This window comes from Opisthocomus hoazin, chromosome 3 (genome assembly GCF_030867145.1).
Source record: "Opisthocomus hoazin isolate bOpiHoa1 chromosome 3, bOpiHoa1.hap1, whole genome shotgun sequence".
Classification (NCBI taxonomy): Eukaryota; Metazoa; Chordata; class Aves; order Opisthocomiformes; family Opisthocomidae; genus Opisthocomus; species Opisthocomus hoazin.
This window is the reverse complement of record NC_134416.1, coordinates 3,713,646-3,738,714: the sequence shown is the minus strand read 5'-3', so window position 1 is coordinate 3,738,714 and position 25,069 is coordinate 3,713,646. Positions and strand designations below refer to the sequence as shown.

Here is a 25,069-nt window from a genome sequence, read left to right as displayed (position 1 = left end):
GCTGCTTAGCTCAAACACAACTGTGCTAATATGCCAAAGCCACATATTTAATCCATACTTTTTTCATCTATTTTCATTTTTCATTTGGCAAACAGAAGGGGATGAGACCAATATGATCATAAATAAGAGACCAGCCCCTGAGGTAAGTCCTGGGCCAGTCTCCCAAGGATGTTGTTATGTGCTTTGATTTTGTAGGAAACTACATTTGGCTGAGTTTTACAAAAGGCTCTAAGAATTGAGTACCACCCAAAGTCCCAGAAATTTTTCCAAGAGTCATGTCAGTTCTCTTGTCCTGGACAAGTGTCATCATTGATAACTCCATGCTGCTAACTAAAACATGTCTATTAGATTGTAGTGATGTTGGTGGTATTCTTCTCCTTCAGTCACACAGTGGCAGTGCCCTGTCTGGCACTCCTCTGAAAATGCTGACTTTCTCAGAAAGAAATTTGAGCCCTTCCACCTCAACTTACTCTAAATGTACCTGGTAGATCTCACGAGTAATGTACCTACACAAAGAGATCTCAGAAAACGTACAGATTGTACAGGAACATAAATTTTGACTGAACAGGTGATGCAGAGCAACATCCTCAGATTTTGGGCAAAGAATATATAATCATTCTATGGTATTTGAGAAACACATCAGACTCTGTCAGGAAGAAGGATTATAAATAAATGTGAGGTAGATAACTTTAATAATACTATTTCATATACATGCAATAATGAACTTTAATTATTTCTTCATGTTTCTTTCTTCTTTTACTGTAGCAGATGAGTCAAGCCCAGACGTGTAATGAAACTTATCCTGACATCACAGCATTTTCTTTAGACATGGCTGAAAAAGCTCTGCAGATCAGCTGCTAAATGATTTCTTCTCCTGTGGGGTTTCCTTCATGCAGCTCACCCAGAATTGAGTTCACCCACATATGGCATGAGTGAATCACAGCACAAGGAATTTTCCTGACAGAAAAGATTATGCAGACAAGAGGTCTTCTCACACCGCTTGTCTGCAATGAAGCCAAAGTCATCTTTATCATACTCAGTGAAGCAACCTGTCAAGAGGAATCAGTTGACATGGCATGCAAGGACTTTCACGTATAACTTTGTATTTGGAAACTATGCAAGCCAATTTAGAGCGTATCAGTAACCTTATCACCAAATATTTGCACCAGGAAATGAGGTGATTGATTTGTTTCCTGCTGTGACGTTGGGAGTTAACAGAGGATATCAAAAGGAAAGCTCAGAGATGATCAATGTAATGATGCTGGATAGAAACTCAGGGAAATAAACAGAGCAATGTGGCACATCACTCCTTTTGCAAAATGCCTTCCTGTCAATGTCTACAACGACTACATGACTTTCTGGAAGAAGAAGTCATATGAGGTGAATCTCACTGAAATACTTTCATTCTCCCTTCCATCTTTCCTGCTCTGTAAGCACGACCAATGACAACACAACCCTATTGAAAGCAACAGGATGTGTTCCTCAAATCCCCACACCATGAAGACACCATGGCCTAGGTCCTCTACTCATATACTCATTGTGGGGCTACCCAAAAGTATCTGACTTAACTTGTCAGGTCTGCTCACAATCCCATACCTAATACTCCAACGTTAAACAGTGGATAAACAAACCCATGAAACACATGAACTCTGCAGGTTCCTCGTATGTCAAAAGCCCTTGTTTTTGACAGCTACTCAACCTGTTCCTCTTTGTACACACCTCCAGACCCACCAATCTCAATTTCCTTCTGAGGATCACAGAAAACAAAACAAAACAAACACTAACACATAACAAAGCAGATAACCCATGGCATAGAATACTCTGGGAACAAACACTTTGTGTTTACAACAGTGACAAAGTCATATCTGCTGAGCTCAGTATAACTTACTGCACGACCTACACTCTCCATCCTACCTCTGACTTTTCTGTAAAATGGGGATGGGTTCTCCTCCCTATAGAGTTGAAATATCTTAATTTGCAACGTGTTTGAGACCTGCAGGGATGCCTACTAAAACTCAACACTGGAGAGTTTCCCAGCTCATCTCCCCCTACTTCATAGCAAGTTTTAAATACAAACACCTGTTTATAAACAAAGAGGCCTACCAAAGCATCTAAAAAAACCCCACACAACCACAAATCACCATACCACACATCTTTGAACCTGTCTTTTTCTTCTGGTGGCCAGTTTATATTCTGTAATATTTTCCAGCCTCTTAAGGCTGGGAAGGAAGAAGCACCACTGGCAAGCAGTGAGATTCAAGAGGGCAGAAGGAGTGAGTCAAGAAGGCAAAAGGGTGATTAAAGGGAATTTGTATGAACTCAGGTCTCTACAGGGGGACAATGTCTGTAGGCTTGGAAGAAACAAGCAGTGCTAGGAGGAGAAAAAAGTGTTATGACATTGGCTATCATCAAGCTCAAAACAAAATGCATTTCAAAATAGGCAGGATTGGTGTAGGACAAGAACACAAATGACGTCCCACATGCAAAGAATGAATCTTTGTAAAATGAGAGGTACAAGGGACAAAACACATAAAAACAAAAGAAAAAAAATGCCAATCCCAAACTCAGTATTTTTAATAAAAAAATCTGGTTCCCTGTAAAGATAAAGTCCTTTCCCCCCTCCACCTTTCTGAAAAATCCTCCATCATGGCCCACATTTTTCCAGCCTGAGACTGTCTGGCAACTCTGACCAGGCAGGCAGGCAAGCGTCCAACACATGAACACCACTTGATATCACCATTACATATATACTCACAGAAGTGAGCTGAGTTTTATTATTAATTTAAATGATTTTGAACCTGTTAAGCTGATAGATAGAAGCTTTGCACTACCCCATGCTGCACTCAGTGATATGTCACCATGCTTCCCTCTCTTATGTATTAGGCACACACTCATGGACCTGCCAGACCTTACAGGGGCCTAAGTAAGATACACAAATGGGCAAGTCCCACTCCCACCTTTGAGGTGCCCAAATGATGTGAACTGGGGAGAGGGAGAACCTTCACAGCCCTCTGAACATCACCACAGATGAGCACTAGAGCAGCTGAGACTAAAATCCAGCAAACTCCTAATACTTCCCAGCATATGTGACCTAAAGCTAAAATTTATCCTCCTTAGGAACCTGAAAAATTATATATATATACACACATCAATGCATTAATTTTATACTTATTTCAAGTCTATTTAATATGTATGTTCTACCTGGTACGGAGAATATGTAGCACATGGTTACTTATTGCATTTGTCCACCATCTAGTAAGAAGGAACTTCGTCTTCAACAGAGGCATAAAACCTCCTATTGCACCTCAACTCTGTACAGATCTGATCCTCATCTGCAGGATGTTAATTGACAACTAATATAGATGGTTCCTCAACCCTTCTCCACCACCGCTCTCATCTCAGCATTACGAAACAAGGCTCCTGTATCCTATGAAGCGAGTCCTATGCCAGCAGATGGCACTCCGAAGCGAGCAGCATCCACAGCTTCCCTCACTCTATCCCCAGCAACTGCTGGAAAAGGCTTTTTTCTGCGTCCAGCTCTTCAGTGGTGCTTTTAATCATGCTTCAATACAGGGGTCAACGAAGCAGCTCATACAATAGGGCCATCAAACTTCCCAGTCCTCAGTGTCCAGAAGAGGTCAGCATGTCCTGCTGCACAGAAAAGCCATGTTCCCACTCTCTTTCCTTAAATCACCTAACCAATTACAAACTGCTGGGCACAGAAAGGGAGAAAACACCTTCCTCCCTCACCAGAAATTGGTTGTGCTTGCAAGCAGATGCTTCGATTACTTATTTTTGTTTGCTGGGGTTTTATTTTAGAGCAATCAACTGTGTTTCTCAGAATCCCGCTACTAAGCTCTTCATGCAAACATCCTCCCATACAGAAAAAAAAAGGGGAAGGGGAAGGGGAAGAGGAAGGGAAGAGGGGAAGAGAAGGGAAGGGAAGGGAAAAGGGGAAGGGAAAAGGGGAAGAGGAAGGGAAGAGGGGAAGAGAAAGGAAGGGAAGGGAAAAGGGGAAGGAAAAAGGGGAAGGGAAGGGAAGGGAAAAGGGGAAGGAAAAAAGGAAGGGAAGGGAAGGGAAGGGAAGGGAAGGGAAGGGAAGGGAAGGGAAGGGAAGGGAAGGGAAGGGAAGGGAAGGGAAGGGAAGGGAAGGGAAGGGAAGGGAAGGGAAGGGAAGGGAAGGGAAGGGAAGGGAAGGGAAGGGAAGGGAAGGGAAGGGAAGGGAAGGGAAGGGAAGGGAAGGGAAGGGAAGGGAAGGGAAGGGAAAATCCTTCTTAAAGCAAGGAACTCTGCAGATCAAGAGATTTAGTTGTATGAAGTGTAATAAGGAGTTGAGGTTCTAGAAACCATCTTGATAGTTTTATTTCATTCAGGAGCTTACAGGGTGAGCAATGGTAGAAAAAAAAATACTGAAGCTTTTCTTTTTATCCAACTGATGGATGCAAACCATGACTCACAACAGATCCAGTGCTTGCATAGATTGGAAGCAAGATTTCCAGCTTTGACCCATGGAAAACTGGGTTCATGGAAACAAGCCTTTTCTGCCCTATTTCCAGACAGTTTCTCCGTGAAGAAGTATAACCTGCATAGGCTTTCCCATGTCTCTGTGTCAATGAGGATCTTGAGAATCTCCTGCCTGTGGTGTGAGTTTTGCTTTGGGAAGTTATGGAAACAGGGGCAGAAGGCTGGCTTTCATTCGCTCGGTGCCCCTTGGTAGTGCTGCACTGACTGCAGTACAACTGTCTGTTTGCACAAGGCTCTAACACATCACACGAAAATAAATAAATTTTAAAAATGAAAAACCTTATTTTTCTTTTATGATGGGAAATATTGCATTTGTGTAAGATAACAGAATGATCCAAATGGGAAAACAACCTATGAGGGAAAAACTTTCCTTGCTCTACCATTCCCAGCTCCCTTCCAGCATCTGGAGACTACAAGTACCCGAGAGTACAGAGAGACACGAGATGAGATTGAGGCCTTCCCTGATGCAGGGAGTAGGGTAAAAGTCCTCTTGCAACAAACCCATTTGATGCAAGGCTTGCCGGAGTGACCGACTGCCTAATGCTCATTCCAGTGTACATCATGGTAACATAGCTTTAATTAAAGTGGGATTAATGAAGGGGACACTGCAAAGCCTTACTGTGTTTTACTGCAGGGGAAGACACATTCTTGTCATCTCACTGCTGAAATGACAAATTGCTCGTCTGAACACCCACCAGAGTGGAATATCCATAATAGCCTGGCTGCATCACTCCCCTCAGGATTCATCCAGAGTTTATAGACACGAAGAGGCACATAGGCGATGCTAAGCAGGTACCAGCCATGCAATGTTGATTTGCCCCTGACAGTAGCAGTGATGAGCAACACTCATGGCTCAGTCTTTTAATTCATATAATTCTCTAGTTGGAAGGGACCCATTAGGATCATCGATTCCAACTCTCACTTCATTTCTGTTTATGGGATCATGTCCTGGGAATTTTTGGCAGGGTTTACCCACGGCACATGTTGTGAACCACCACCTCATTTCAGATTTGGGACAGTCGGACACAGATGAAGAAATCTCAAGGGAATTCTCGCTACACAGGTGACTTCTCAAATTGAGAAGTTTTTGAGAGCTATAAAGGAGAATCACCATTTTTGTTTAGATGAAAAGACATTTTATTTATCACACAGACTATCAGCTTAAAAATAACTTTGAAACTTAATTTGCAGCACAAGCCTTATCTAACAGATCCTGGTGTATTATATAAAGAAACTATACCTCTCTGATACATGTCCAGCTTTATGGTTTAACTCCAAAGGTATTTGAGCATCCTGGGTTATCATTAAAAGTGAAGATGAAACTCCATAACAAACCAAAACCAAAACACCAAAGGGCTCTTCATCTGGAAAACTAACACAAACCTGGATTACAGTTTTCAGCTGAGCACCAGAACTAAGTAACAGAACAAAGAATCCGAATTATAAGCCTGGTCCTGTGTTTCTTTGTGTTTGCAGTAAATCAGGAATAATTCTTATCGGTTGACAAAGTCTGAGATACCAAGTCTGTCTTACTATGCCAGGTCGACCTAGGGGCTCGTATGTGTGATAGCTGGAGCATCACATGGGGTTTCACAGCTGATATGCAGCATCGGGGAGGTAACAGCACTGCCCTCTACATAGGAGTGAAAGAGGTTAAATATCTTTGTCTTATATGGTGGATATAACATTTGAGACCCTGAAAACAAATCAGATGGAGCCCTAGAAAGGTCACTAAAAATGACTTTTGTCTCCACCCTGGTGGAGCAAGGGTTAACCTATTTCCAAATACATTTTTTCATGGGAAAATGCCATTGCCATTTGCATTTAATTTTGTGATAAATGCAGCCATAAAAGTGGGTTTAGAACAACACAATTTCCTTCCTTTCAATAATCCATCTCCACAGGGGGGGTTAAAATGTATTAAATAACGCCGCATTCACTTTGGACCAAGGTGACACATTCAGTAAGGTTTCACATTTGTTTCTCCCATTACTGCATGGTCTTTGCCAGGGCAAATGTCAATTTAGACTCTTGCAATGAAACTTCTACAAGGTGGGGGTTGAAGGAGGGAAGGTGGATGAAGTCACATGAGCATCCCCATCACATCAGCAGGAGCCACTTCTACTTGCAGTGGGCAAAACAACCCACGTATTATATCATCAGGCTCCTGCATAGGAAAGAATAAAGGAATACATAGGGCAGAAAAGCCCCTGATGTAAAGTGAACAAAATTCAAGTATGTAAACTGATACGGCTCATTTTTCATAATTATACTACTACACATGTCCTATAGACCCAGCTTGCATTTCATCGGCTCTAGGATCTTGGCCTGCATTTGCTCTTCTCTTACACCGCTGTCAGCATAGATCTGACAGTGTTGCCAAAGGTGACCCTTACTGGCCAGAAAAGCTGCATACAAGGACAAAGCTCTCTGACCAAGGTGAGTATCCATCCAACTGGCCACACCTGCCACTGTATTTTTATATATTTATATTTAGATAGATGTAGATGTAGACGTGCATATCTATAGCTATAGATACATCCATGTCAGCAGTGCTGACTGTGACCAAGCAGCAATGTGCTGCCCACACTCACTGCACAAAAAGCAGTACTCATCAGAAAATAGGAGCCAGCGCTCCTTGAGACCATCACCAGATCTAATGCAACAGGTGAGAAAAGCTTTTCCCATCTTTAGGGGTGCAGTGATCCTCTCTGTGAATGACCCTATTTGGCATGAAGACGTGGGTGTTTGCAATATCCTTTAAATTTAGCAGCTAGGAGGACAAAGCAGTACTGCAACTACCCAGGCAGCTACCACAAGAAATAGGAAAAATATTTGCAGAGCTCTCTCTGGCTATGGAAAAATAATAATGTGGGTACCAGGTGAGTTATGTTATCTGTCCGAGCCTCTGGGCACAATATAAATATGCTCTCCGCGAAAGCGCTCTCTCCTATTAACAAGGCCTGTTTGTGCCAGCGTTTTATCCCGTGATCTCAAACGCCTCCACACAACCTCAGTGTCACCATTTCCCCCACACGGCCCTCCTGGCGGGGTCCTCGCTTGTGTGGGGTTAGAGAAAGCCCTCCAGGATTTGTGAGCATAAAAGCAAGTGCTTGCAGAACTGGGCAGTGACGCTGGCTCATTCGGCTCCGGCAGTGACTCAGAGCTGGGGTAGAGGCGAGCAGCATCAGCACAGCTTGTGAAGCCAGCGAGCTGCTGTGGAGGAGGCTTCAGACAAAAGAAACCCTTCCCCTGCCTTCATCCTCTGCCCACATAAAAACCTCTGTCCTTTCTCACTCAGACAAAAGGAAAAATTAAAAAAAAAGAGGAAAAAACCACAAAGAAACAAACAAACAAAATAAAACCCAAACAACCATAAAACCCAGCTAATGAATACAAAATCATTTGCTCAGGTGCTGACATAGACAGCTGCAGTTTCGAGCTACATCAGCAGACACGAGCAAGCAAAGGGAGCTTATCCCATGACAGGTGCTTGATAGGGGATTGCTAAGGCAAATCTGCAACGCTCAAGTTGTTTGGGCAATATAGGAAATGGGACACGCCCCCAGTACCTGGTCATACAGATCTCGTGTTTATATAGATATGGTCTTTTCACAGAAACACAGAATGGTAGGTGTTGGAAGGGACCTCTGTGGGTCACCTAGTCCAAACCCCCTGCCGAAGCAGGGTCACCTACAGCAGGCTGCACAGGACCTCGTCCAGGTGGGTCTTGAATATCTCCAGAGAAGGAGACTCCACAAACTCCCTGGGCAGCCTGTTCCAGTGCTTCGTCACCCTCAGAGGGAAGAAGTTCTTCCTTATGTTCAGATGGAACTTCCTCTGCTTCAGTTTGTGCCCGTTGCCCCTTGTCCTGTTGCTGGGCATCACTGAAAAGAGTTTGGCCCCATCCTCCTGACACCCACTCTTAAGGTATTTATAGGCATTTCTAAGATCCCCTCTCAGCCTTCTCTTCTTCAGGCTGAACAAGCCCAGCTCCCTCAGCCTTTCCTCATAGGACAGATGCTCCAGTCCCCTCATCACGCTCGTAGCCCATCACTGGACTCTCTCCAGTAGCTCCTCATCTTTCTTGAAGTGGGGAGCCCAGAACTGGACACAGTCCTCCAGATGGGGCCTCACTAGGGCAGAGTAGAGGGGGAGAAGAACCTCCCTCAGCCTGCTGGCCACACTACTCTTAATTCACCCCAGGATCCCATTGGCCTTCTTGGCAACCAGGGCACACTGCTGGCTCATGGTCAACTTGTCATCCACCAGGACACCCAGGTCCCTCTCCACAGACCTGCTCTCTAGCCAGTCCGCCCCAAGCCTGTACTGGTGCATGGGATTTTCTTAATTTTCTCCTTTTGTAAAATAAGAGGCTATATGTTATTGGAAGCTCACGACTCTACTCTCTGCAAATTACCTCCTTTATAGGTATAGTAGGATTTGGGTGGTTTCTTAGTTGTTTTTACATGCAACACTGAAGTCCTGAGCACTCCCATTGGCCCATAAGATCTGCGCAGAGCCACAAGCACCACGAAGAATAAGGACATTTTCCCCAGGGCTGCGGTGAAGGTTTTATTGCCCTGAAGGATGGAGGATTCTTCATTTTAACTCTTACAGTTGCAAAGTGCTTCATCCCTGACACATCAGCCAGAGAGTTTAATGGTTAGATAGTGAAGTCTATAAAGCCCACTGGCATTTTTTTGTAAGATCACAGGCATGCTGAGCAGAAAAGACCTTCCCCTCTCACACCCATTAGAGGCACTGTAAAGTCGGTACTTTGGGCCATTCAGAGTAACTTTCATCTCCCTTGGAAATACAGGGAGCAAACAAAGAAAATCAGGTGTGAATCTCTTTCCATCCACTTACTAAATTTCTGTATCAGAATCTATTTCCCTACCCCCAAGCAGGCAGGGAAAAAAAAAAAAAAGTCTTACAAAAATTGCTTTAATGACCGCCTCAAAAAAACCCACAAAACAAACAAAAGCCCACACTTAAACAAAGTCAAGAAAAAATAGCTGTGAGATTTAAATGCTCCATATTGACAGCCCTAGGAACAGAGGAGTGGGTTGATTAGAATATGGCTTCTAATGGATGCACAGACATTTAAAACAAAGTTGACATTATTGAAATAACACTTTTCACAGAAGTAGCTGCGCACCAAATGACCTTGAAAAGACATATCAATTACTACCACACATGCAAGATACATTATCACCAAAGCTAAGGCCTGATTTCCTAAGATGTACCAGCCAGACTGGAACATTAGGAACCGGGATGAGTTCTAAGATAAGATGGTAGAGTCAATAAGATAAATGTATAAATAAAAAGCTCCATGCCCCAAAAGTCAGGGCAAAAGCTGTCTTTTGATTGTGAGAAATTCGGTTTTGCGTTTAAGAAAAATACACATCACAGCTCTCCCAAATGTTGCAGCCAGTTTCAAACTGAGCTTTGGACTTCCAGCACAAAGAGCACCTACTGCATTAAAAACTCCTTGTTAATTATCATTCCAAATAGCCTGTTGGTGTTTGCTTAGCCTGTGAGATCCTCAGGGTGGCACAACCTAATAGCTGTGTTATACAACATCTGTCATGATAAGGACCCTGTAAAAATAGAAGTCTAAGTAACTAGAGCCGCTACACACACACACATACATATATGCAGTTTATGTAGATATTATTGCCAAAAAATTATTCTACCATAAAGACAAGGATTGGATCTTGCTGCCCCAAAATGAGAATTTTACTCTAATTACATAAAAAGAACAACTTCATAAACACAGGAAGAAAGAGAGAAATGATGCTTCCTGTGAGAAGGAAGTCCATTTAAAGCATGAATAAACTGATGCAGTCAGGAGAAAGAAGCTTGTATATGCAAATAGAGGTTTATTACCCATTTTTGTGCTCCTAAGAAACATAATTTACTGACCTTTGAGAGAAGGGTCAAGCAGGCTTACGGAATAAGAAACAAAGACATCTCTTTTTGCAACTGCCGTGTTCCAGAGCAGTAATTATCCTTCCCTCTCCCCGTGAGAAGCAGGAAATGAAGCGGGGTGCCATTACATTATGACAATTACTGTAATTTTAATTTCTAAAAATTGCTAAGAAAGTTTCCTCTTATTAAAAAAAAAAAAAAATCCTGTTCAGATTTTTGGTGTAGTTTTAGTTTAAAATTCATTCCTCAGCTAAAACAGAGCTGTGCTTCCCCTTCTCCCACTCCCTTTGGGGAACCACCCACAAAGTCTACATGGTGAGAAAACCCACTTTCCTCCTCATTAGTTGAGAAGATAGATGGCCATGTGTGGTCAGTGAGGATCCAGAAAAGATGGAAGTGGCCCAAAGACATGTTGCAGATGCCATAAGGATGCAGAAACTGGGCTGTCTCTGCTAGCTACTGCTAGGGACGGATCTTTCACAGCCTTCAGCTTGTCAGCCTAGACTGCTGTTGGGTTTAATATCACTTACATTTATTCAGTCATGGGCACAATAACATATTCTTCTTTCTATGGGAAGTAAATGAAGTTGGATGTACAATAATTAAAAATAATTAAAAAGAAAGATTAATTTCATCTCCTATGCTTAGAAGGATTATTGGCTATTTTGTGGATTTTCTGCAGGCGATCATTTATTATTTAAATATTATGGATAATCTGCTCTGTGCTACTAGAACATTATCATATTTTATTACACCCAGCTGTTGCACTGTGGGATGGACTTAGCCCAAGAGGACAGGTCTACTCAGCTGTCCAACCTCTCCTACCACTGACCACACTGTCCCAGGCTCTGCACCACTGCTCTGGAGAACACCTGAAATATTTCCTCTCCTACAGCGGACTCTCTGCCTGGAAGGAGGAACAACTGCTTTGCACCAAGGTGTGTCTGCAGGGGGAGAAGGTGGAATTCGAGGCATGTTTGCCCCATACATAGGCAGAAACTGGAGGCGACCACATCATCAAAAACATTACCATCCCTGCTACATGCTGCAACAGCACTTCTCATAAATGGAAAGCTGCTTTCCAGGATTCCCCTGTGCACTCCATTAATGAGGCTTCTGAGGTCTCATTTCGGCCACTGTGTAAACATTTAAAATTGCTTTCCCAGATCCAAGGGAAAGGGCTTTTTTCAAGTAGTCCCCACAAGTCTTATTCAACGATGATCATATAGCGTAGCAAAAAGTTGTGTCTTTCAATATATGCAGTAACACGTCTATAGAACTACATCAATTTGTCCACGCACAAATACAACGCTACAAAGCACATTTGATTAAGAATTTATATAATTTCAGGCTTCAAGGAATTTTGGATCAATGCCTTTATTTTGCTTTTATAAATAAACTCAATTAAACAGTACTTACAGCAAACCATGATGGGCAGGAGAATAATTTTCCTGAAGCTTCACTTTCCAATTTTTACCTGTTACACGGATCTAGGGAATCAATTACTCTCTATAGTGAAGTTACCAGAGTTTGTGTTACCAAACATCTTAGCTTTCCCACCCACCAAGAGAAGAGAAGAGAAGAATTATGGGAACACATGTATAGGCAAAATGGTATTCTTCAAACCTCTTACAATTTCCTGTAATAAATTAAAGCATAAACAAAACAAAGCCCTGCAGGACAGCAGCATTTGAATCAAAACTGGATCTGCAGCAAGTCAAGAAGTTCACCACACAGTCTCACAAGACCCATAAATCAGGTCCCCTGAACATATGTAGCATTTTGCATTACTGTACAGGGTGTTAACTTTAATGCTTTAATATATGCACATAGCAGTCAAATTATGGTTGCTGTGGGAACTATAATTTTGCATGTCCTGACCAATCTGCAACCAGAAAAATAATAATAAGTAAAAAACAATCACACCACTGCATTCCCTTCCGCATATTTTATACATTTAATTTCTCTCTTTTTATATTTGAAGGAGGAAGAAAAGAAGAGATGTGTGAAGCTGCAAAAATATAGGAAAGCTGAAACAGATGTGAATTAACTTTATTCCTTTTCAAGCAATTTGCATGAAACCTTCTGTGTCCCCAGTCCAAGCAAGTGTCACTGCTTGAAAAGTACATGCTCTTGGGCAAGATCAAGACTATTTCTGAGTCAGAAGCAGCTCACCAAGGCCATACTACAACCTCCTTCATAATGCACCGCAGCTCACCAACAGCATTCACTTCTAAGTTACAGCTACAAGGAGAAACAATCTGCAGCTGACCCAGGTTAACACAATTTCTGCTGATGCTGCCTGACCCACACCAAATTGTTACTGCTACAGTCTCCTAGTGGGCTGGCTTCTTACCTGATATAAGGCAAAGGCGTTTGTCCTCTTCTTCCTCCAGCCTCCCTTTACCTTCAACCCCATCATCACTTGCCTCCAAGATGTATTTTGTGTGACATGTTGTTTTTTTCCCCCACTAAATCTCTTCTCCCTTCCAGAGAAGGTTGGTTTTGGAGTCATCAAACTTTTTCAATATACCAAAAGTGCTTATTGCATCCAGGCTTACTCCAGGTGCAGGAATGCACAACAGCTATGCGATAATTAGCCTTCTTCATCCTGTTAGCACTGGTTAAAGGGCAGAGGTCTCCCACATCATATGGAACAGTCATTGCCATGCAACCATGTGGTAGTCCAGGTAAGACCAGAGCTGTTCCCACCTCTGCAATCCACTCCACCAACAGTAGTCTAACAAAGTTGGTTAAAAGCACAGTAAGTGATGTAATATAGATGTCATGAAAACAACTTACAGCTGATTTGCACAAAATAGGCCCCCTTATCTCTTAGCTCAATCATCAAAACCAGTAAACATTTGACGTCTGGTGGATTTAGCCACCATTCAGGAATATGCCATTTGTGACCATGCACAATACCCATGTTCAATACAGATCACCAGTTGGTGGACAAAAATAAACTGTAACATTTCTATAAGCGCATAGCTGAAAAGCAACATCTGTGCACAATCACTCTGGGATCTCTCAATAAGGGCAAAGGCATTTACTTGGGCACACAAAGGCCTTAGTTTCATTGGCACTACCACCTAAAACCAACTAAGTAACAAGAAGGTCAGACACAGAATTCTAATTGGTTGAAACCTATCTAATATTCAAGCTCTGGTCCACTGACTCGCCCTAATGGTAGGATCTCTGGTGGAATCGTTGCACCCTTCTTTACAGAGAAGCATTAATGTTGCAAAGCATAACTATTTCTTATATATGCTTTAAGGAGGATATAGAAAACCAGGTGGCACAACAAGATAGGGAATGAAGATTCATTAGGAAAGCAGAAAACCTGATAACTTCCCCCTAAAAGAAAAGACAAGACCATCCAGCATATCAGAAATAATCACTGAAATTAAGCATAGAGTTCTACTTTTTGGTTGCATGATATCAGCTGCAAATACCTAAAAGCTTTGTAGTGTGTAGGACGTGAAAGGCCAGCCTAATTTCTGCTGGACTTTACAGCTAACTGATCGCCTGGCATCAAACCCCTCATTAAAATCTTTGGAGATTACTTACACATGCACGTATCACATGCATAGTATTTTGCATTAGTAATTAAATACGTGGTGTTTTGCATACTATTTGTGAAAGACTACACACATATGCATACATACACATATATATATACATGTATATCTTTACACTGTTAATCATGTTACCAATGTGCACAGGCACACTTACAGTTAATTATATTTTATATATACATGTACATATGAAACTAAATATATGCACAAAACTATGATGTACATACTCTGATTGCATACAATATTTCTTCACTGACAAAGTTCCTAATATGGATCAAAAAAGTCTCTATTTGTGTATGTATATAATAGTTAATCACAGTGTAATTTAGCTGAAGAACACAAAACACATAATTCCTCTTAAAACTGAGGACAGAGGTTTGATATAAACTCCCCTCATTTCTTCCTATGAAATTCAACTTGGAGTGTGATTTCAGTTAGCCTACAAGCCCAGCTCCCACGGAAGGGGGTGCAGAACTGCACTTTGATACATTTGAGTAGATAAAACTTCCATCGAGAGTGGAAAAACAGCCCCATGAGAACAGAAAAGCAGAGAATAATTGAACAGGTCTTACACACGTCTCTTTTCCTGGGTCCTGCATCTTCCACCTCCAAAGACGTCATACATGCCTATTTGAAAACCATCTCACTGGCTTCAACATAGGCAGTGGGTGAGCACTATGCCCTTCAGCATCATTAGTGGGGTTCAAAAACAGACCTTTTTTTAGCAATGTACGTTCTGTTAAACACAGAGACACACATCAACTTACCTGTTTGGTACTTCTCTGCCCAGTAGGAAGCAAAGCTTTGGATTTCTCTGCTATTTTCTGAAAAAATGGAAAATAAGAAGGAAAATGGCTGAGAAAACAGCATCTAAATATTTAGGGAAGGAATCATATGAAGCTATTTCTTCTGCTTGTTAAAGAAAAGGACATAGAAAAAAAAGTCTTTTTATTTAGAAAAAAAAAGGGAGTATAACCATCTTGAAAAGTTTGGTCTTGCAGTAGCTGAAAGTCTTCAAAGCTTCCAGAATGACAAGGTTATCAAAACTGAAACATGCATTTAAAAAATGACAGCTAGGACGTGGATAAGTAGCAATTTACCACTCAGATTGGTTTCCTGACGCAACCGGGCATTCACAAACTGCAGTGGCTAATTCTGGCACTTCTGAATTGATGACAGGTTTTGGAAAAAAATATCCTACATGTACAGTCGAGATGGATTGTACTCATGAACATGAAAAAAAAAGCATAAAAAAGGTGTGTGTATATGGGGGTGGAGCCTGAATCCTTCCAACTTCTCATTTAATGGGATGAAGTTATTTCATTTAAAGACATGGCACTTCGGCTTTTGAATAGGACAGAGAAATGATTAAAAATGCCAGATAGCGCTAGAGATAATGCATTACATAATATATATGCTATTACATAATATACGTGGTGTTGAGTGCAATTTTATGTGCTTTTATTTATGTATTTATTTATTTTGAAACCACAGGCAGCAAGTGTTGCAAAACCAATCAGTAAAGAGTGTTTCTAAATAAAGATACATTATTAAGTGTATGTTGCCAGCCAAATTTCATTACACCTGTGCAATTACAATTTTTTCTTCCTATGTGTTGCAGACACAGGTCAAAATCACTAAAGTAGTATAAAAAAAGAAACCAGAGTTTGTCCAGGTTGTAGATGCATAGGGTTCAACTAATCCAAATATATATTTAAATTTGTTACTGCAGGGGGGAGAAGCAGTTTCAGGATGGTAAATTTAATCATTAGTACAGTCTTCAAAAACAAAGCAAATCTGCTCATCAGTAGAGCCTCCCCAGGGTAAAGTGGGAGAGCGAGAAGCAAATGAGAGCGCTGGAATTCAGGTTGTGTTTATTTCATTAAAGAGCTTGATTTTGATGACAGGTCCAACCTAGAAGATGTGTTTGGAAACCTTCTGGCAAAGCCACAGAACACAGCAGAGCCATAAGGTGGGTTACCATTTAAATGCTAAATATTGCCCACACATTTTCTCTAAACAGAAAAGGTGAAAGGGGCACTGCGCAATCCATTCTCCTTCTCCCCTGACAGTGGAGACACACCAAAATAAAGTCCTGGCTAATCTAGGGGTACCGTTGAAGCTCCTAGCAGATACACAGCTTGCAAAAGCACACTTGTTTTTCTTTTCCGTTGCTGCTGAACTGTTCTGCAGTCGCATGCTTGTGCATATTCCAACGTAACGATACACAGCTTGACTGGTAAAGTAAGAAAAGAGGGAGGAAACTGCACGTGAGCAGCTCTATGGAGATGCCCCACGCTCCTGGGAGCCACACTTGCTCCCATGTAACGTGTTTCCAAACTCACATATGGGACAGTAGAAGCAAGAGAGATCCCCACCTTCTGCACAGCTCCATATCTCTGGATGGCATCTGACAGCTGGTTCTTCAGCCTGTCCAGCTGAAGTCGCTCTTGCTGTTTTGGAAAAACAGAGGCCTGGTTAGCAGATCTGTAGAGATAAATCAAGTAGTAGACTCTGCCTGTGACCATGAGAAACAGTCCTGGTGGGAGACACCACGTGAACAACGTGGGCACAATGAGTATTCTAAAAATCCAATTTCATTGGGGCTGCCAGGATGCCACGAGATTTTATTATAGGAAGTGAGCACAAGATGCTTTGATCTTTCAGGCCGAAGCAATTAAAAATGTGTCACGTTGGATATTCAAGATAGCACTCAAGTCATGACTACTGTGTGGTCCACTATCTGAGCTGGACGCCTTCTGTGGCAGGGATATATAGTGGGCGATTTTGCTGTCCTGCTTACTGCATGAAGCGGGTCTCACTCCAGTACCACAGAATCACAGAATCCCAGAATGGTAGGGGTTGGAAGGGACCTCTGTGGGTCATCTAGTCCAGCCCTTCTGCCGAAGCAGGGTCATCTACAGCAGGCTGCACAGGACCTCGTCCAGGCGGGTCTTCACTATCTCCAGAGAAGGAGACTCCACCACCTCCCTGGGCAGCCTGTTCCAGGGCTCCGTCACCCTCAGAGGGAAGAAGTTCTTCCTCGTGTTCAGCTGGAGCTTCCTCTGCTCCAGTTTGTGCCCGTTGCCCCTTGTCCTGTCGCTGGGCACTACTGAAAAGAGTTTGGCCCCATCCTCCTGACACCCACCCTGCAGATATTTATAAGCATTTATAAGGTCCCCTCTCAACCAGTACTTAAAGATTTTGAAATGCAAGCAGATGAATACCTTACTGCCATCAGAAGAACGACATGGCTGTAGCACTGAATCCTGCTTCTACTTACAAAAAATCAGCCTCAGATTATCTGCTGGAGATGATAAGCCAACGGATCCTCCTATAAAAAGTCCTTTATTTGGATGATAACCCATGATGGAGTTCATCACCTCATTTGATGGCAATGGGTGTTTTACCTGACCTGAGAGGTCCATCAGCCACAACAAACTTCCTTCTGCCTGGCCTAGCGCCTGATCGTCAGAAACCAGCTTATCTCCATGTTTTCCAAAACATGTACCCAAATGTCACCACCTTTCTGTCTGGAGCTTGCCCCAGCAAGACACTGATCTATGTTCTAAACAGAAGTGTTCTCAGAAGGAAGACCACAGTCTAGCCTGATGTAACTATCCAATATGATGCAAAATGGCTGCTCTCAGGTGGAATGACTGGATTCAAACAGCAAACTGCGTCAGGCTAATCCCTAGGCAATGGAAATTCTCCTGGAACTGCTCTACCCCCTGGATCTTAGACTTCAGGTGTGCAGGAGCTCACATGTTCAGGCTTTACAGAGGGTGATGAGCTGTGAGGAAGTGGGGCATCACCTTAAAAAACAGGTAGCAAACAAAACCCAATTTACTCTAGAGCTACTGAGCAGAAATGTTCACTTTACAGCAATTTCAGTTGTTTCAGACAACTGCCTAAGAATACAAAAATAAATTTTATAAAGGATGAGATAAACATCTTTAATTTTTAATAGTAGTATTTTCATACACGGAAGAATATCCCAGTCTTACAGTTTTTCATCCAAAGTTTTAAAACCGTTTTTAGAACAACGAGAGTATCATTATTCTCATTTCACATATAAAGGTCTATAAGCCTTATGTCTGTTACATATGCAAAGTAAGATAAGATTGCCACCCAGGAGAACTGATCTAGTGGTCCAGCAGCTCTCCTACAAAAACCTGGAATTCCAGATAGGCCTGTCTATTTACGTCCTTTGAGGTTAGTTAGATAGCAGGCCCTAAAATAGACATGTGCTATTTTACATCAGTCTCCTGCCATGTATCACACTGATCCACTTACACCAATATCTTTGCTCCTGAAATACTATCAATTTGCTCAGTTGGGAATCCTGACTCCAATAGCTCCAGCAGCACCTGGAGATTCAAGGGAAGTCAGAGAAAATTCCACAGTGCACCTTGCTGGTGGTGCATTACTGCTGGAAAACTAGGAAGAAAGAAAAGAAAAATTTTTTTTTTTTGTCCGTGTGTGCACGCAAAGCAATGCACAGAATAATGGATGGGAAAAGACTGACTATAAAGCTCAAAAATAATGGGAGGCTTTTCATGCTGTGAGAAATTTTATGAGAGGAAAGTTTGCAATGCTATCCAGATCCCCAAGAGAGACTTACCGACCAGCAGCCAATACCCACCAGTACTATTTATTCTATATAAGGGAGGAGGGCTACAGGCTGTACATCAAAATTTGTATGTTTAATTACTTAAACTGCACAGTGTTAGGAAAGAAGAGTTAAAAAAATAAAATCTGTTAAATTAATTGACCAGGGAGCAGAAAAACTTCTTATGTGATGCCAACAGAGAGCGGCAAGTTTATTCCTCATATTACCATAATTGTCGGTGTGTCTATTTCCCTCAGCCCTTAAATATTCTTCCTTTAACTTAGCAATTTTTCTCCTCATGACAGTAAAAGCTATTCTGCTGAGAGTCCCCAGTGGACACTGCATGGGCTTTAAGAGTAAATAATGATATTCTTATGTGGCCGCATAATTGGGTTTGACATGACCTTGTCCGATTCCCCTTTGTGTCACAAAAGGGAGCCAGGAGATAAGCACAAAACAGCCCAGCTCCCCGTATCTCCAAGGAAGCAACGTCTCTTTCATCAAGCTCTGATGTAATTATTCTCAGAGTATGCAAGAAAAAGGAAAAAAAAAAATAGTCCTTCCAGTCCATCACTAATCACAGGACCATGTTAACAATGATCAAAGTATTAAGGTTGATGTCTGCATAAGGTCAATGTCTACACTCGGAGAACAGTCACCACTCAAGGGTCCCATCCCCATCCTCTGGGGCAGGACCACCGCCCATTCATTTTTTTTAAGGTGGGCTGAACTGCACATGGTCCCCCACTGGTTACAAAGGTAGCCTGGGGTGATTCAGTGCTTAAATCCTTATTTCATATGCCTGTTTGCAAGCTACATAAATCCAGACTGTGAAAACCACTTGGACAGAGCTGAGGTGTGTGTTTAGAGCAGTGCTTTTTCTAGGTGGGAGGCCAGAGAGAACAGAATTGGAGTAATACAGGACTTTGGGGAATGGCAGGTAGTGAGTGAGGGTAAAACACCAATTCAGGTAAGCTCCTGACCCAGAAACGATACGGATACTGGGAGCAAGAAAGTAACAGAAAACTGCTAGGCAGAATCAAGTAAGAAATAATTGTCGTTTGTCTCATTTCAGTTGCTGAATCATTTGTTATGAGGATGAAACTTCTCAACTGACACCAGCTGGAGTTTGCTCCACACAGTACACTGCTTCTCTTCCCCATGATGCATAGCACAGGCCAAAGTCAGCAGGAACATATGGAGTATAAAGGTCTTTGTGGCAAGGTCAGAAATATTCCGTTTGTCCAGTCTTTGTACTGGGGATGAGGGAACATGGATTATTCACACCCTTTTGAAAATGATGTTCATACGAGTTGAACCTACTGATGACAGAAGACCAGTCTGTCTGTACAGCCTGTAATTATCTATCCCCACCACTGCTCTCCCACTAGCATACAGCCCTGAATGAATGTCATATCCAGAAGTACTGCTTTGCTCTTTCTGGACACTTCAACACACTTCCAAACTCCCAGTGCACCCACTGCACAACTAAGTCTTTAACCAATGGCAAGCTCATGGACCCAGGTGATTTGTGTAGTACTTTCACCCAAACTAAGTGAGACCCTGAGAAAGGTGTGAGTTGGTCAAGTCTTTGTTGTCGAGTTCTTGTTTTCTATTTCCACATGATCCGGTTTTGGGAGCAGAACTGGTTTCTGCAGCTGTTTTCACATCAGTAATTTATAAATGCAAGCTATGCTCACCGTGTAACAGGAAAGGTGGTTATAACCAGACATGGAACTCAACAGCTTTAAAGCACTGACTATCACTTCTTTTTTCATTATTCCTCCCTCTGAAAGCCCCAGCACCCTCCCCCAACAGCTTCTTGAATGACACGTACCCTGGATGAGCCTCTGACAACCTCAGAGAGCTGCTTGATGGCGTTGGTGCTAGTTGTGATGGTTTTATTAGTCTCCTGCTGGGTTGCATGCCTGTAGAACAGAAGAGATGATGAGCATTTGGATTGAAACTAATTGCATAATGAGACACTTACAGAACTTTTTCAAGCTGCAGAGCAATTGAGACAACACAATCACAGCACTTGAAGCTGTAGTAGGACTACGCAAACCCAGGGCCGTGACCAGCAATGACAGCCAGAAGGCTGTAGGAAATACTAGCAAGGAGCTGCCCAAAATGTTCCTCCTGTCATCAGCACAAAGACAACGGTTGTCAACCTGCAAAGTCAATGGTGGAAAATAATGTGAAAATAGGGGGTGGGCAGGTAATGAGGCCATCACAGATGGTTGGTATTGCAACTAAAACTGTCAAAAAAACGTTGTACAGCTAAAAGAGACATGACTGGGGAGTTACCTGATGGCTTGCCCTGGAAAATTTTGTACTAAGAAGAGAAATTGAAAGAGACAGAAAATGAGCAGGGCAAATTTACTTACCATGATCATCCACCTGCTAATGACATAGTATCTCCAGGAAAGCACTGTGAACGTGAAAGTGTGGTCCTGCTTTAAGCGCACTGAAACAGGCAGACAGGGAGCCAAACCAGTCCCCTCTCCAGTCATGGTTGCCCCTCTCCTTTACACCCCAAATTCCAATACCATTATTTCTCATAAGCCCTGTTTGCTGTCTTCACTGTTTGGGACCACACAAAGTAGGAGGAAGAGACATAAATGCTTCCCTAAGTTATTTCTTAGCTAAGTCCAGTATTTCTCAAGCTTTATAAGGTCAACAGGGCATTTTCAGCCTCCAGGCTTCCCCAGGGATCACTTCAGTCCTTTTTATTCAGAAAGGAGTGGTTTTCCATAATGCTTCTCCCCAAAACTCTACAAAGACCTGGAGAAAATGATCATTTTTCTCCCCTAGAGGATGCATTTGAGCCACTGTTGTATTGAAAAGACTCATTTATCAGTGCTCTTTTTTCAGAGTGAGTGGGATGTGGAGTGAATGGAAGTTATTTGATTAAAAAATGTTAAGATGACTCTTTATGGCCTCTCTGTCCTGAAGATCCATGGGCCCGTCCTGGCGCTTCAGCTCCTTCCTACTTCTCTGTCAGCACTGATGGAGACCAACTCTTTCAAGATTTACGTCAACTCTTTCAGCCCCTCCTTTGAGGAATAAGGCCAGTGCCCAAACAGTCTTTACCAAACACAGCCTTAAGTACAATTAAACTGAGACCTCTCAACAAGTACTCCACTGACTGTCATTTCCCTCTGGTCAGGGTAGATGGACATGGGCACTGTGCACTACGATCTTCACCCCCATAGCAAAACTCTGAAGTTTTTATCCACTTAACCAAGTTCTCTGTGCAGACAGCTCAGGTGGGAAAGCTGTCTAGGATAAAAGCACACTTATTTTTATGCATTGTGCCTACTACGTATACAAGTGAAAGCCTAGCGTACCGTGAAGATAACATCTCTTAGCTGCAGAATAGTAATTCAGATGGACATTAAAGGTTGAACAAATGTACAGAAGGCATGGACTCCTTTGGCACCATAGAGGAAAGAGAAATAATCTCACATGAAGACAAGACTGGAGCTGATCGTTAGTTATTCTGAGTTAAATTAAGATACCACTTCTATATCCATTCATCTGAATGCACTTGATTTCTTTACGATCCCAGGACCCACTGCATCAGTTGACTAATTAGATCACTTGTAATTTGAGATGGAAGAGGTCATCTCTACCACAGACAGATATTCCATACTGTCATTGCAAGAGAGGGAGCTAGGAATTCGATGCTGTCACATTGCCTACCTTAAGGAATACAGAGTTACCCAGATCCCCAGTCTTTCAATTGCGTAAATCTTGCCACCAAGTGCATGAATTTCATAAGCAGATATTTCAGGACTGAGAAATCCACAACTAATTCCTCTTAATGCAATGCAAGGCGTTAGAGTTGACGTCCAGTCACTTTGCAGACCTCTTTAAATTATCTGCCCACAGAACAAGTCAGGGATTTACATACCAGCAATTCCCCACCGCCGAAGTGAAATGGCTTATTAGTCTCATGCATCTGGTCCTTCCCAGTCTCTAAAGTTAAATAGTTTCCTTCATTTGCATTCTAATGTAAATTTTATGCTAGATATCTTATGTAAGAAATCCACGCCGCACACAAACTTTGCACTGAACTGCTGCAAAATAACTGGGAGCGAGAGCACAAAAAATAAAAGTTCTGCCTTCTACCTCTTAATTCAAAATGCACTTTAACCAACATGCTGGTGCTTGATTTTGGCACTTCCCACTATGTTGTCAGCACAATTAACTTCTTATTCTTCAGCCTCAGAGATATGCTCAGGAATCAGACAGTGATTATATTTAATTTACATTAAATGCTATTAAGATCTTCATTAAAAAAGAGGCCTTGAAACTCCACTCCCCGCAGCATTTTACTTTAATATGTAATGGTAACAAGATATGTCACTATTATTATTATTAGCTTACTTTATATTTCTCTCCCAATGGAAGTGTGGAAGTTAATTAAAGGGGTGTCTCTGATGAATAAAATTTTCTTCTGAAAAAGTCCTCCACACAATAGTAAGTTAAATACTCAGTCTGTGGAGATATCGGGTACCTAAAATATAAACGGTGTAAAAGACTTCTCTGTCTGCAGCACTACTCTGAAAATGAGCACTGTAGGAGTGAAAACAAAAAGGGCATCTCTGATGGAGAATAGCATCTCTTGCTGCCCATTTTTGTATGCACAAATATTGCAAACACGTTGCACTAAATAATACAAGAGACGCCACACTGCTGCCTGAGTCTCCTGTGGCTGCTATTTTCTTTACCAGAGAAGTACGGTCCACCGAATCCATCATCCCCAGCACGCAATTGCTTACAGTTTGTTCTTCGAACATTCATATCTGCAGTTTATTTATCCAGTTTTAAAATGAACATAGCAAAGAGGCAGATGTGATGACGGCTGCTTCCCTCCTCCACAGGGACAAAATGAAGGAGCTGAACTACTGTTTGCACCGTTTCTCTGAGACACTTGATGAATGACCAAGTCAACAAAAAATAATCAGACCCCAAACGCAACAGCAAAGACCGACAAAAGAAAGACTTCTCTCTGCCTCACCATGCCTGCTCCCAATCACAACAACCCCAAAGAGCTTTGGTTTTTAGTTCCAGCAGGAGAAAAGCACTTCCATTTATAATACAGGATATGGCTTATTTCACTTTCCTCTGATCTCTAATATAAGAGCAATAACAAGTTTTTCAGGCACAGATCAAAGATACATTTACTGTACTGGCTTAAACTTCATTAGATTTAGTGTCCCCTTTGGCACAGTGCAACTGCACAGCAATGGAGTAGTTTTACACATTTAAGAGCTGGGTCATCACGTAGGTTTGGTTACAGGTAAGCCAGGTAGTGCAGCATATCTTAAATCGTATGCTTGTCTTTTGCACAGCTGTTGTAATGCTTCCTGCAATTTTCTTGTACAAAAAGAGGTAAAAATTATAGCATGCAGAGCAGAGCACTGAACTGCATGATCTGTGGCTTAAGCAGAAATAGGTTGAGTATCCGCACTTACATATATTCCTTTATTGTTGGAGACAAATGTGTAAGGATTCATCAAGCATGCATGAGGAAATTTTTCACACCATAAGTCTTCAGCCAATCTCTTTGCTGTCTTAGAGCTGGATTTTGTGAAGGACTGATGTCTGTGGGAGCTGATGATAGGCCTCAGCAAACTATAAATACATTTATATAAAACTTTATGCATTGTCCATTGGCACAGTCATGGAGTAGCAAAGAGTACTTAGTCCCTGAGGCTCCTATTCCCCTTTCTCCACCTAATCAAGGTGGTTAACTTCAGAGCAAAGCCAATGGAGGTCCTTCATGGTCTGCGGAGAGGGGCATCTCCAACGGCACTGCAGAGAATTACACTTTTCAGTGGTAACCCGCCATTTTTGGGGGTCTCCTACACAGCCAGGATGATGCTACAGCAGAGCTAAGGATATTTCCAGGAACGGATGATCCAGGCTTATACGTTCAACAGTTGTGTTAGCAAACACTTATTTACAGACTCTTTTCAGTGGTGCCCAGCGACAGGACAAGGGGCAACGGGCGCAAACAGAAGTATAGGAAGTTCCATCTGAACATGAGGAAGAACTTCTTCACTCTGAGGGTGACGGAGCACTGGAACAGGCTGCCCAGGGAGGTTGTGGAGTCTCCTTCTGTGGAGATATTCAACAGCTGCCTGGACGTGGTCCTGTGCAGCCTGCTGTAGGTGACCCTGCTTTGGCAGGGGGTTTGGACTAGATGACCCACAGAGGTCCCTTCCAATCCCTGCCATTCTGCGATTCTTTGATTCTATAGGATGGAAACTTGTGCTGTATTAGACCGTTATAACTTACTGCCCATAGACAGCCCCACTCCTTGTCCTCAAGTGCTGCTGGCTCTGCTTCCACCTACGGGGAGGGATGAACGCAGTAGACTCTCGTCTATAAGTATTTCTCGCAGATATAA

At 42.3% G+C, this 25,069-nt stretch overlaps 1 protein-coding gene across 17 annotated transcripts in view; it reads right to left on the bottom strand.

Annotated features, from left to right (window-relative positions):
- Positions 1–25,069, bottom strand: part of TSNARE1 (t-SNARE domain containing 1) — a 553,318-nt gene that overhangs the window by 290,795 nt on the left and 237,454 nt on the right. For all 17 annotated transcript variants that reach the window (XM_075415477.1, XM_075415474.1, XM_075415475.1 and 14 more), the window contains 3 exons: positions 20,486–20,576; positions 16,415–16,489; positions 14,804–14,860 (listed from right to left, as the gene is read on the bottom strand). In XM_075415477.1, the coding sequence (XP_075271592.1) occupies positions 14,804–14,860; positions 16,415–16,489; positions 20,486–20,576 (223 nt within the window). The remainder of the gene's footprint in view (positions 1–14,803; positions 14,861–16,414; positions 16,490–20,485; positions 20,577–25,069) is intronic.